This window comes from Dinoponera quadriceps, unplaced genomic scaffold (genome assembly GCF_001313825.1).
Source record: "Dinoponera quadriceps isolate SergipeBrazil2010 unplaced genomic scaffold, ASM131382v1 scaffold2600, whole genome shotgun sequence".
NCBI lineage: Eukaryota > Metazoa > Arthropoda > Insecta > Hymenoptera > Formicidae > Dinoponera > Dinoponera quadriceps.
In genome coordinates this window covers 1,386,623-1,398,704 of record NW_014556795.1, presented here as the reverse complement: position 1 = coordinate 1,398,704, position 12,082 = coordinate 1,386,623, and the positions used below count along the sequence as shown (strand labels likewise).

The following is a 12,082-nucleotide window of genomic DNA, read 5'->3' as shown; positions in this document are numbered from 1 at the left end:
GGGGGGGGGGGGGGAGGGGGAGAACAGCTCCCCGAGATACGGCCCCGTCTGTTCCTGCGGACGTGTACGATCGGCGGTGATGAATGGGTCGCGGCTTCGATTTCATTAATTAACGGAAGTGGCCGGAATTTCGATGATACGCGGACACACACAGCGTCACACACGAAGCGAACGTCCGTCGAGTGTGCGCCGCACATCGTCCGTAGATCGGGAGAGGGGGGGAGGAATTCGGATGTACGCGGCCTCGCATAAATTCCGGGACGATTCTTCCGGCCGTTGCCGAGAGGACGCGTTAAGGTTACTCGGTAATCGTCGAACGATTCCCTAAGGGATCCTTTTTACGTTTTAGCTGCGTGTTGATATGCTACACGTCTGTGTAGCACGCACGGAAACACTCGTGAGAAGACGACGCTTTTCATACATATATCTTAAAGTTGTGTAACTGCGTCCTTTATGAATCAGTTAAATAAATAAAGTGACGTTTCACGACGATATCCCAACTTTCGTCGACTACTTTGCTGTCGAACGCGCGCTACGATTACGGCGTTTACGCACTCCAATTGTACGAGTGCGTCGTTCGCAGAAACGGCGGGCATCAGGACGTACACGCGTCTGATCGAAGGGCGGACGGACCCTGACAGATCATCAGACACGTCAACTATGATGAGACAAGGGCGACAGGTCGCGCCCTTCCCCAACAGCGGGGAGTGTCGCCGGACTCGATGTGGGTTACAGTAATATCTTTTTTCCTTACGAGGAGGTACGCCCCATCGAGTTCCCATCGGACCCGAGAGACCAACGGTATTACAAGTAATTGTCGCCCAGGGGAGGGCGCGAATCGACCCTATATCCACCCCAACCCCCGATCTCGAGCGGAGACGGAAGACGAGGGGGAGAAGAGGAGCGGAGAAACGGATGACGGAGGAAACGTAGGAGGCGAAAGAGAGGGGAAAGAAGAAACAGCGGAGGAGGGAAAGGGAACGCAGCGCGCGGAAGTGGAGTAGCAAGGCGAACGTGTAAGCGAGGAGGTAGAAAAGCGAGAGAAAATAACGCGAAATGTATGATAAAGGAGAGAAGGCGGCGAAGGACTCGCGTGGGAGGAAAAGGAGGAAAAAGAGGATATCGGGAGGGGTGGAGGGAGAGTCTGAAAAGAGAGCCCCGGGGTATAGAAGGAGAGAGGGGCGCGACACCCTTCCGCGTTTGCCGCGATCCCCCCATCGCCGTATATCCCCGGCCACTGAGTTCAGGGGGGGGGGGAAGAAGGGGGGTGAAAAAGTAGCGAGGAACTTTCGACTAACAAGTGGATGATTCACAAATCATCCCCGATTCGCCGCCACCCCTGGCCGATGAGAAACTTCGTTTCTCAGTCTATATCCTCCGCCGAGAACGACCAATAACCTCCCCCGGTTAGCTGCAGGCGACGAATTGAAAACATAGAGGAGAGGAGAGGGGGGACGGCGGAACGGACGTAGGAGGAAGTAAACGCGCGACGCGCTCTCCGATGCGCACCGGGAATCGCGGGGAACCTAATCGAGGAGCGCGCTATCGCTCCGAGTTGCTTCCGCTTTCGCGTTACTCCGTCTTTACTCTTTCTCCCCCTCTCTCTCTCCCCCTCTCTCTCTTTCGCTCTCCTTTTTCTCCTCGCTTTTTCGCTCTTATTCTCTTTCTATCTCTATCTTTTTTTCCTTATTTCTCCCCCTTCTTTTTCTCTTTGCTCCGATGTGCCCGTTTCATTTTTCACTGTCGCCGTGACATCTTCGGAGGGGGGGGGGGATCTTCTTTGCCGATGAAACATCTTAAAGTGAAAAATAGCGTTTCCTTCTTATTCGCGTCGTCAACAACGGGTTGTCGATGACGCGACCCCGTCAGCACACCACCAACGTGTCGGGACGCAGGCGGAATTATGCGCGAGAACACTCCGCTATTCGATATCCGATCGATATTCGCTCGTGGGGAATCGCGCGATAGATGACATCGTCGGATAAGTCGGTGTAACAAAGTGTCATGACTCACCGCGGTTGTACTCGTCGGTCCAGATGACCGGATTAGGTGAAATACAGATCGCGATATCCGAGAGAGAGAGAGAGAGAGAGAGAGGTTTTCTCCGGCTGATCAGAAAGCGCAGATACGTGCAACCCGGAGCGACGCTCCGGTGAGTCAGAATCACGAGAAAGATACGGCGCTCCCTCGACGGAGGAAAAGTTTTCGCTCCGATGGAGTGATAAAACTAGATAACACCGCGCGCGCTTAATCGAAGCGGTGCTGAATACAGCGCCGGGCATTGTGCGCCTCAGCTTTCGCGGATATGTTTCGACGATATTCGAGCTTGTAGCGAAAGACAAAAGAAATAAGACGAAGTAAGACTCTCTCTTCGTCCTTCTTTTTAGCTGGACTACTTTCTCGTTAACAATACGATCCGATTGCATAACTGCCTTTTCCTACTTATAGCATCGATGTTTCCTATTGGTTCTATTCTCCGTGTGCGTTTACTCTGTACCACTATTGTCGTCTACTATGAGGAAGCAAAACTTGACGCGGCAAAATCCGTCAGTTACTATGCGGACGACAAAACGATCCGTTGAGAATATTAATTGCCGATTATTTCGTTGAATCTAGAAATTATTTTGCCGTGAGGACAACTCTTAGCGTGTGGAAACATTCTTAAATGTACGAGAACACCGTTTTGTTCCCATTGAAGGAGAAATTCGTCCTAAGGAGAAATTCACTCACAATATGGAATATTTTCTATTCTGGCAACAAACAGCATAATTATTTTTTTTCCGTGTGTGCATCTTTCTCTCCCTCTCTCTCTCTCTCTCCCTATAAACTTCCCTTCCCAACGTCTGTCCACGTTTCTTTTCGCAATCCATTTGCGATTAAAACAATCCAATACTGATTAAACCATCGGCCGGCACTTAATCGAATCATCGGGAGATTAAGTAATCTATTTCCGTGCACGTTCTCTCGTCCGGTCGCGCACGTCCACCCTTCACCACGTTCTTTCGCCCGGCCGCCGTTGTTCCCCGAGCGAAACTCTTTCGCGGTATCGAAAGCGAACGGGAGATAAGGCGAAACGACGGACCTCGTGATCACGGAAACGGCGCGATTTTGCGGTTAACGAACCTCTACGGATAGGTCCACGAGATAACGGACGAAAGTGGAAGGCTGAGAAACACTCCCCGCGGGATAAGGTGGTTCCCGGCGCGGTATCCCCGCAACGACAATAAAGCGCCCACCGTAATAGTACCGGGCGTACGTCTGCGAGCGAAACGGCCGTCTTTCACAACGATCGCGATGGGAGAGCGGCGACCCGGTAGTCGTCTCGTCCTGTGCGACGGACCTGCGATTCGCAGCACGGACGTTTCCGCCATTTACGGACACTCGTTTCGAGAATCTCGGGATTCAATGAATCCGCGAGTGCCATCGACACTCGCGGCCGGTGACAAAAAACGAGCTCCCCGGCGTCGTTGGAACTGACTTTACGATCGCGTAAGCGGCTACGATCCAGCAGGTGGAGAGCATCCCCTTAATTCCCATTTCGCGTTTCGCTCGTCAGATTTCCGCTAATTTCACCCGGTTCACCCGGTGGTAATCATCCGGAGATGTCTCGGGGAAAAGTAACGACGGGATTCGGCCGCGTGTAAACTTCCCGCGGAGCTTTTAGTAATCCACGCCTTCCGTGCGTGAATTAATGCGATGCCTTTAGTGTTTTTGCCCGTTTCTGTGTATAATTAATATTTGAAGTCTGGATATTTTCTTCCCGCTCAATTGTAGGTCGAAGAGTTGCCATCTATGTTTGCAATATACCACGTAACGTCGCGGAACGATCAATGTAATCTGCGGGAAATAATGGCGAACGGGTATGGCTATCGACAAAACGCTTATTCGGCGATGCCAAAAAATGTCGTCAAAGCCACAAAAATTGCTTGTTCAGTTCTTGGCAAAGACGCACCGAATGGTACAACTTTAACTAAAAAATTGTATGAGAAGTTTCGAGAAAGTGTACGTGTGTATGTGTGTGTGTGTGTGTGTGTGTGTGTGTATGTGCTCCGCTCCGTTCGACTTTACACGGCAAAAGGAACAAAAGACGTCGTTTTTAATACGGGGCCAAGAAGTTGTACCGCCACCCGGCTTACCCTCCAGACTTTGCTCCTTCGGATTTCCGCCCGGTTTCAGTCGTTGCAACACCACTTAAGGATGTATTTACGCATTACTCAAAATAATGAAAAAATTCCAACTGCATCGCGTGTAAAAGTAACGCCCAAAGTTTAACGGCAAAATTAACAGCCGGAATAAAAAATTATTCCACTTCGAAGGGGACTGTAAGGTGAAACGAGCTTGGCCGGAATTCGATGAAGCTTGTACCGCGTATACATTGAAATATTATCTAATTGCTTTAAATTAACATTTATTATTTCAGGTAGTAAAATACATGTATCATGATTTTAATCGTGATTTTCGATAACGAAACCCGGCGAATCCAAATTTGCACACCCAATGCTAATTTATGCGACGCGTACCCGCAGCCCCGGACATTTCCCGAAAAATAGCGCGACTCGCGAGGGAGGCTAAATAATCGACTAACGATCGGCCGGGATTAATATATACAATGGTCGCGCGGTGAATGAAATATCGCGTAGCGGCGCGATCGCGCAGCGCCGATTTCCACGTCGTTTAGCGTACGATCGAGGGAGAGAGAGAGAGAGAGAGAGCGCGCGCGGCCGGCGACTTTTCACGTTTTTCCACGTCTGCCGCGTCGCGAGGGCTTCGAGGGCGCGCACGGTTTCCTTGGTGACCGAAGGGAGCGCAAAACCGAACCGCACGGCGTGCACCGGCTCGCCTCGTCCCTTTCACGCCCACGCCATCTGTTTGTATTTCATATTGATAGAGTATTGATACAGCCCTGCACGCCGTCTCGTGCTTCACCCCCGGCGAGTCGAGCCGAGAGAGCCCCTCTTAACCCTCGCCGAACACCCCCTTCCCGGTAAACCACCGTGACGGGCCGCCACCATCCCGCAGCGGAACGTAAACGAGGATGCCGTGTGTTACCATTCCAGCCGGGTCACGTGTTTACTTTGTTCCGCATTGTTGCGTCTCGTTAATGGCCGACGGAAACGTTTTGCTCGAACGCACGAGAGAGAGAGAGAGAGAGAACCCCGCTTCTCGACCCTCCGCAGCAGATACGGATTCGTCCCGGCGAATCGTGATTTCTTTTGGGAGCCGAGAAGACGTAGAAGGGGATTTCGAGGAGGCTCGACATGAGCGACGAATGAAGGGAGCCCCGGTCTCCGTGTAACGTCCCCGTCCGTGTGACGTTTGTAAAACGCGCGTGAATTTATAGGGGCAAATCGCTGTACGTTTTGCAAAAAAGGGGGAAAACAGAAATATCGGAACGGGGGGTGAACGGATGTTAAATCGGCGATGTTGAAATTTCGACGGGCGTTCGATCTTGCTAGAGGCATCCTCTCTTCCTCTCTTTCTCGCACTCCCTTTCTCTCACGAGCATACGTACCGGGTGTCCTACGAGGCTCTGCCATGAAAATTCTAGGTCCGCTATGTTGGCCGGCACAGGAACGACGAAATTCATCGCGTAAGTGTTGACCACCCCCTCTCGCACGTAGTACAACTCGGCCTCGAGTCCTGAAAGCAGAATAGCGGAGCGTATCGATTGGACGATCAATTATGAAAAAGCTGTACCACCGCCGCCGGCAAAGTTTCCCTCCTGCTAGCCCCCGATGAATCGACCGATCGCGAACTACGGCACGTGCAGCCCTTCGTTATAAGTTGAGGACGTTGACCACCGTCGCGTCTTCTTTACATGAAGTATCGCGGTCCGCCGGATGCGTTTTTATAAAAACTTCGGAGACGGTATAATCTCGCCCGTCGCATTCGCGAAAATCGCGTACTCGCCGATCGTCGTCGTCTACAACGGTCGCAATTTTCCCCGCGACGTTCCCCCGAAAAATCTTCCCTCACTCTTATTCGGTCGATTCTAATTTGCGAGATTGTTCATGACAAACTCGAATCTTACCTAATATTTTTGTCAATAGTATATCGGTTCTTCCTCTATCACGATGATATACACCCTAATTCATAAGCGCGCACGCACACACGCGCGTTACTCTTATAAATATAAATTAATAATTTGAAACGAGATATGGCGAAAGAGAGAGAGAGAGAGAGAGAGAGAGAGAGAGAGAGAGAGAGAAGAATGTCTATCGCAAGCTCCAGCTGCGGAATATCGATGTCAAACGTGTGAAATCAGCATGCCAGAGGGGAGGTTTAATGCGACGATTATTACCGGCGTATTTCCCATACGGCGGAATCGTATCTCGGGGACATCCACCAAGAAATAACCGCGCGGATCGTGCAGACAGATTTATAATACGGATCCGTCGATGCCAGGTACTCGCTCTCCAGTTCTCGACGCATCCCCTTCCCTCTCTCTCTCTCTCTCTCTCTTTCTGTGTGCGTCTCTCTATCTATCTACCTATCTTCCGCCATCTTTTCCGCGGCGGATCATGATCTGTAAAATTCCTCTCGGGCGCGCTCACACGTGCGCGCGTATTCGCGTATCCGCCCGCCGAAAAATCTCGTACCTCGGATAGATACACAAGGATCTGAATTTCCTCGGGCGATCGGATGCGTCATCCGTCTGCCTTCACGTATGACTACGCAATTCGATATCGCGAACAAGCTCTGTCAGATACCTATCGTCATATCCGACGTCGTCGTGCGACGGCGCAACCGCGCGCGAGAGCGCGGTTGCTCCGCGATGAGATCCCTTTAAAGAAGCGAAATATTCAGATCCTGCTGTACACTAGGCGGGGAAGGAAGCGCAGGAAACGCGGTAAAAGGGAGGAAATATGAGGAAGAAGCGAGGAGAGAGGGAGAAAAGCAGCAAAGTGTCTTACGAATCCGTACGACGCGGAGAACACGCTGCGAGCGGAAATGCGTACGTCCGTCGGGAAGGATTAATGTTGCGGAAAAATCCTAAGACATTTCGTCTCCTCGTGAATCGTTGTAACGCTCGCGTTACAACGCTTTTCTTCGTCGTTGCTCTCCCAGAGTCTACGGGTGTTTCGCCTTCAATTTACAACGGACGGATTATTTTCAAATAATCACGGCTGTTATCTCCGACGTGTTAAAAAATTGTCAACGCATTCTTCCGCTTCTTTTATTCTTTCAGTTCCTATCGGGAAGTGTTCTCGCTCTTTTATGCGTCGCTGTCACGGACGTTCTTACGTAGCAAAGATTGCACCGTGTGGAGTCAGGAAACTTCTGCCCGTATCAACGAACAGGAAAGACGGTCTGACTTTGTCGACGGTTCTACTACTGCTTTTGTGTCTCCGGCTCTTTGACGATCAAAGCTCTCCCGTAACACGACATTCAATTTCTCGATCGACGCGCATTTCTATATTCATCCTCGGAGTACATTGAATATTAAATCACCTCACGTGAACGCCGGGTAAGTGTATTATCCCGTTTCCCGGCGACGTCTCTCCCCCCTTTTAAGAAATATCAAGGACGAAAGCGTCCGTCCGTCCGACAACGGAGCAGATCGAGCGCGATGTGCGTGCAAGCACACGGCATTTGTCAGTTCATCGAGGACTCATAACGAAAGTGAAACCGGGGGGCTTGTAATTCGTAAATGAGGGACGGTGTTGCGATCTGCATTCGTCTCGCGAGCGAGGCGTCGAGACGAGACGCACGAACGCTCGTGATACGGTTTAGCGACAGCTTAGCGTTTCGTGAATACACGTACATTGAAATGCTAGTAGTCGAAGTTTAAGGCGGCACCGAGCGGAGTCGAGGGGGTAAGCGTAGTAAGAAGATTAAGTAACTTTCCACTCGGCGCGCGCGTCGGGTCTTACGGACGGAAAGACTAACATCCAGCGGAGAAACTGATAATGACAGTCGCCGTGTATTAAGGCGAGGCATCCGCGAAATCGAATTAATCCCACTGTATTCCGTTTTATCATCAGACCCCGTTTAAGCCCGGCTAAAGTGGAGAATCGTGTCTGACCGAGCAAACGCGTTGCCGCTCGCGCTTTAAGGTGTCCCTGTCGCGCTCATCGCGCGTGTCGTTACGTAATACAGGCGTGTCACGCGTGTGACTTCAATTTTCACCGCGCTTTCTCTCACCCGGGGTGCGGAGGAAAGGCGAAAAGTGCCCTTCGTTACATTACAGACGTATATTTGCGCACTGGAATCTCCGAATAGCCACGCAGTGAACGCAGGCGCGCGCGTTCTCACATCGAGGACCTGGCTCGTCGTGAAAACCGTGCGAACGACTTCTCCCTCTCCCTCTCTCTCTCTCTCTCCAACGGAAACTTCAATATTACGAACGCCACGATGTAGTTCTCGGTTCCAGCCAATTAAATCGCTCGCTCGGAATGGATGACGCGCGCTGCCGGCCGGAAAATCACGAGCTTCCGATGGACACGGAACTCTATTACCTGCCGTGTAAACGCGAAATACCAGGGATGCAAAGTCGTCGGGGATATTTATACGTCGCTTTATCAGTCGCTATCCGGGCTATACTCGCGGGAATGCCGCACACGTAAAACGAGAACGAGCCTCGCGCGGATATACCTTGCATTCGAGAGGAAGAGAGAGGGAGGGAGGAAGGAGGCAAGAGCGTGCCGAGAAAGACCAGCGTTTCTCTCTCTCTCTCTCTCTCTCTCACCCTCTCGCAGAGCGCGCGCGTTAGTCTTGAAACTCGATAGTGTTGGAAAGCCGGGAGAAAATATTTCAAGAAGATAAATCTTAGCCGATCCCGCGAGGAACACGCGCAACTAACTCAGGTGGATTAAGTTCCGCGATATCGCCCCGGGGTTTCGAGTGGGCAACAAATGGACATAATCAGGTTGCGCGGCGTTGTGGCAGCGCTGCATTACGCCGGCGAGATTGCGGCCGCAGCCCGAGAGCTTACAGCGGCGACCCGCGCAACCCCCGGCAAACCGTGGATTCCATTTTCACGGCATCCCCGGATCTTCGTTTCGACGACGCGCGTTGAACTTCGGCCCGGCGAAAAGTTCACGGAAGCTACGGGGGAGGCGGACGCGTAATTGCGCCGCGCTAACGCGCGGCTCGTTTCGCGAGAGCGTTCGCCCACATACGGGGGAGGGGGGTTGGAAGGCGCGGTGGGTCGCTTGTCACGATGCTTGTATCTCACTCAATAAATAACGGGGTATATTCTTTCCTATAGTGTAGCTCGCTGTCGCGTCGGTCGAGTATGTGAAACGGGCTCGTGGCTGACGCATCGCATGTGGTTACACTGGAGAAAAAAGCACTTGAAGATTTACTCGCCGGACGTAAGGTTTATTTCACACGAAACTTTCTGTAAAGTGAACCTCGCGTCCCCAGAAATAAATGTTCGAGTACTATTTTCCCGGCGCGTTTACACGGAGTAAAGGTGGTTAATTCAAGTGAATGTAAACTTTTTTTGCGTATAAATATATATGAGACTAATATTTTTCTCCCGAAAGCTAAAGGATACGTAATTATATTAAAATGTATGTGATATTACGAAATATTGATATTATAAATATTAGGAAATATCCCTTTCCTCTAATCAATATGTAAGAAATGCGACAATAAACCTCGGTCTCTCCTATGTGTTCGCGTCTCAAGTCGATGCGGTATTCACGATCGAGCTATTTCATGCGCCACGTGTCCAAGGAAAAATCAATGGCAACGGCAACGAGAGTGTGCGTATTCTTAGCCGTTTGTTCGAAAATCTTGCCATTCTTCTTGCTTCGACATCACCGCGCGAACTATATATGCGCGTAGATGTGCGGAACGCAACGTCTCCCGCGTCAGCGGAATCCTCGACATTAAACATCCCTTCCTCACTCCTCGCTCTGATAAAACACTTGGAACGGAATTTCTTTCGCGCGCAGCTGCGCGTTAAAATTAGGATCCCCGCGAGAAATATAATCTTGGGCTTGAAAATATAATCGCGGGCGGCACTTATTACATTATCACACACACAACGTTCGTTCCCCCGGTTTTATTTACGTGACGCTCCGCGAAAAACGCTCAGCGTGATAAAATCCCTCCTATCTTTCGGGGACACGGAAATCCCGGGCTCGATGTAGCGCGCGGACATGCGAGCGCGTGCACAAATATCGTTTATTTTTATCTTTTATTACGCAGTTTGTCCTTGCGCGTGATAAAATCGCGGTCAGATCCATCAAAATCCCAGGTGACGTATCTCCTAGCCGACAGCCGCGCGAGATCACGGCGGGTCACCGGGCGATCTATCAATTTGGCGTCGAGACCGCGGAAGGAAGAATTTAGGAAGAAGGGCGGCCCTCCTGTCTTATCCCGTGGGAGTCATCTCTCCCCGGCGGGAGAGCGCAGGAACGGGGAAGATGGGTTATAGGTGCTACTTCAGGAGCGATGCTTCGCTTACGAGAGGCTTCCCCGCTTTGACGGTGCTAAGTAGAATGTCGTGTTTGGCATATCAAGAACCAGCCGACGCATTAAGGCAGTGAGCGCGATTTCATTCACTGAGTTACTCACCCTCGATTGTCTCCGGCTAGAACCGGCCGATCTTCGGGGATCACTTCGTCAAAATATCTGCCCACCTATCCGTAGAGAAAATTTCTCCGGCTGAGATCCAGGGATTTTCCCAATATTGTGGATTCCAGTCGGGAGATCTTCGCAGGTTAAAAGTGTAACGTTTCAAACGTACGATTCTAAGGTACCGTTTCTCATTTTCCAGTTAACTTGCGATTTAGGCTCAACTTGGGGATAATGTATAAGTTATGGCTTTCTATTCGCGGTTAGTCACTCAAGTCGAAAACTTTCCACCACGAGACCATCGATTTAACGATTAACCGTGAAGAGAAACGCATAGTAATTTGCATTATCATCGGTTTAAGTCTGAATCACAAGTTAACCGGGAACTGAAAAAGCAGATGTAGCGGGAAGCGTAAACGGATCCTGTTTCGCCGTCCTCGACGTTACTTAACGAATTCGAAATGCCGAGTTTCCCTCAACCGAATGCCCGGAAACTCGCGGTGGGAAGACGCGGTTATTTGAGGTTGACTGTACGCGTGGCGTACTTTGGAGGCGGAAAGTCTCATCCTAGAAACATATATCGTGCTGGGAAAATTGAATTAGCATAGGGATTGACGTTGTATCGCAGACTGATGCGACGCTAAATTGAATTTGAAATGAACGCGCGCGCGCGCGCGCGAGTAACTGCGTTTCGTACGTGTGTACCGCCGCCGTCTGTCAATAACGCGTAAGCGGTTTGCCAAGTTTAAATTTTCGAGGCCGTGCCCGAATTATTTACTCGTGTCCGCGCGTACCTGCGACGCGAACTGCAGCGGAAAAAAAAACACATAAATTAGTAAGGGGAGAAAAAAAAATATCCCGCGTTTTGTCTGTCGACGACGGTCATCCGTCGACCGGCCGCCGCGCGATTTCGTGCGTCACACACCTGACAGATTTCGACGGGAAAATTCCCGTAACCCCCGTAAAACCCAGGCCTCGCGTTAATTGGACGCACGGGGGGAGGGGCGTGAGACCGTGCGCAAAATTAACGCGTTGTCTTTCGTTCTCGCGCGAGAAACTAACCGACCCTAATATCGTACTCATAATTTATTAGAATGGCTCTCTCTCTCTCTCTCTCTCTCTGCGCTTTCGCAACGCGCGCGCTTCTCCCGTGCGCTTCTGGAATTGTGTTCGCTTCTGAGCCGACGCGACGATCCATTAACATTGCACGCTGCGCAATTTGTATTCGCTTAACTACGGTCTAAACGGCGAGGAACACGAGGATGCTCTTCAAGTGGATATTCCGGGCGGGCGCGCAAAGGGAAGACACGCGAGGGTTCGATCAGGGTCAGGAGCCAAGGTAAACACATTAAGGATACAACATCCTGTAGGAAACACACCCAGCCAATGGGGGAACGGCGCACCGGGCCTCACCGGCTACGACGGAAATTCGAACGTCTCGCGGATCGGCGGAGATGGAAAAAGTCGCGGGAGAGTCAATATATATATATATAAGAGAGAGAGAGAGAGAGAGAGAGAGAGAAAGAGAGAGATATATATATATATCTCTCTC

The 12,082-nt window shown here is 50.9% G+C and overlaps 1 protein-coding gene across 1 annotated transcript in view; it reads right to left on the bottom strand.

The window, feature by feature from the left end:
- The window catches only part of LOC106748152 (tyrosine-protein kinase Drl-like), a gene marked incomplete at its 5' end in the record, with an annotated part of 90,924 nt that overhangs the window by 55,413 nt on the left and 23,429 nt on the right, over positions 1–12,082 (bottom strand). The window contains one exon of the mRNA XM_014626396.1: positions 5,513–5,640. Within this exon, the coding sequence (XP_014481882.1) occupies positions 5,513–5,640 (128 nt within the window). The remainder of the gene's footprint in view (positions 1–5,512; positions 5,641–12,082) is intronic.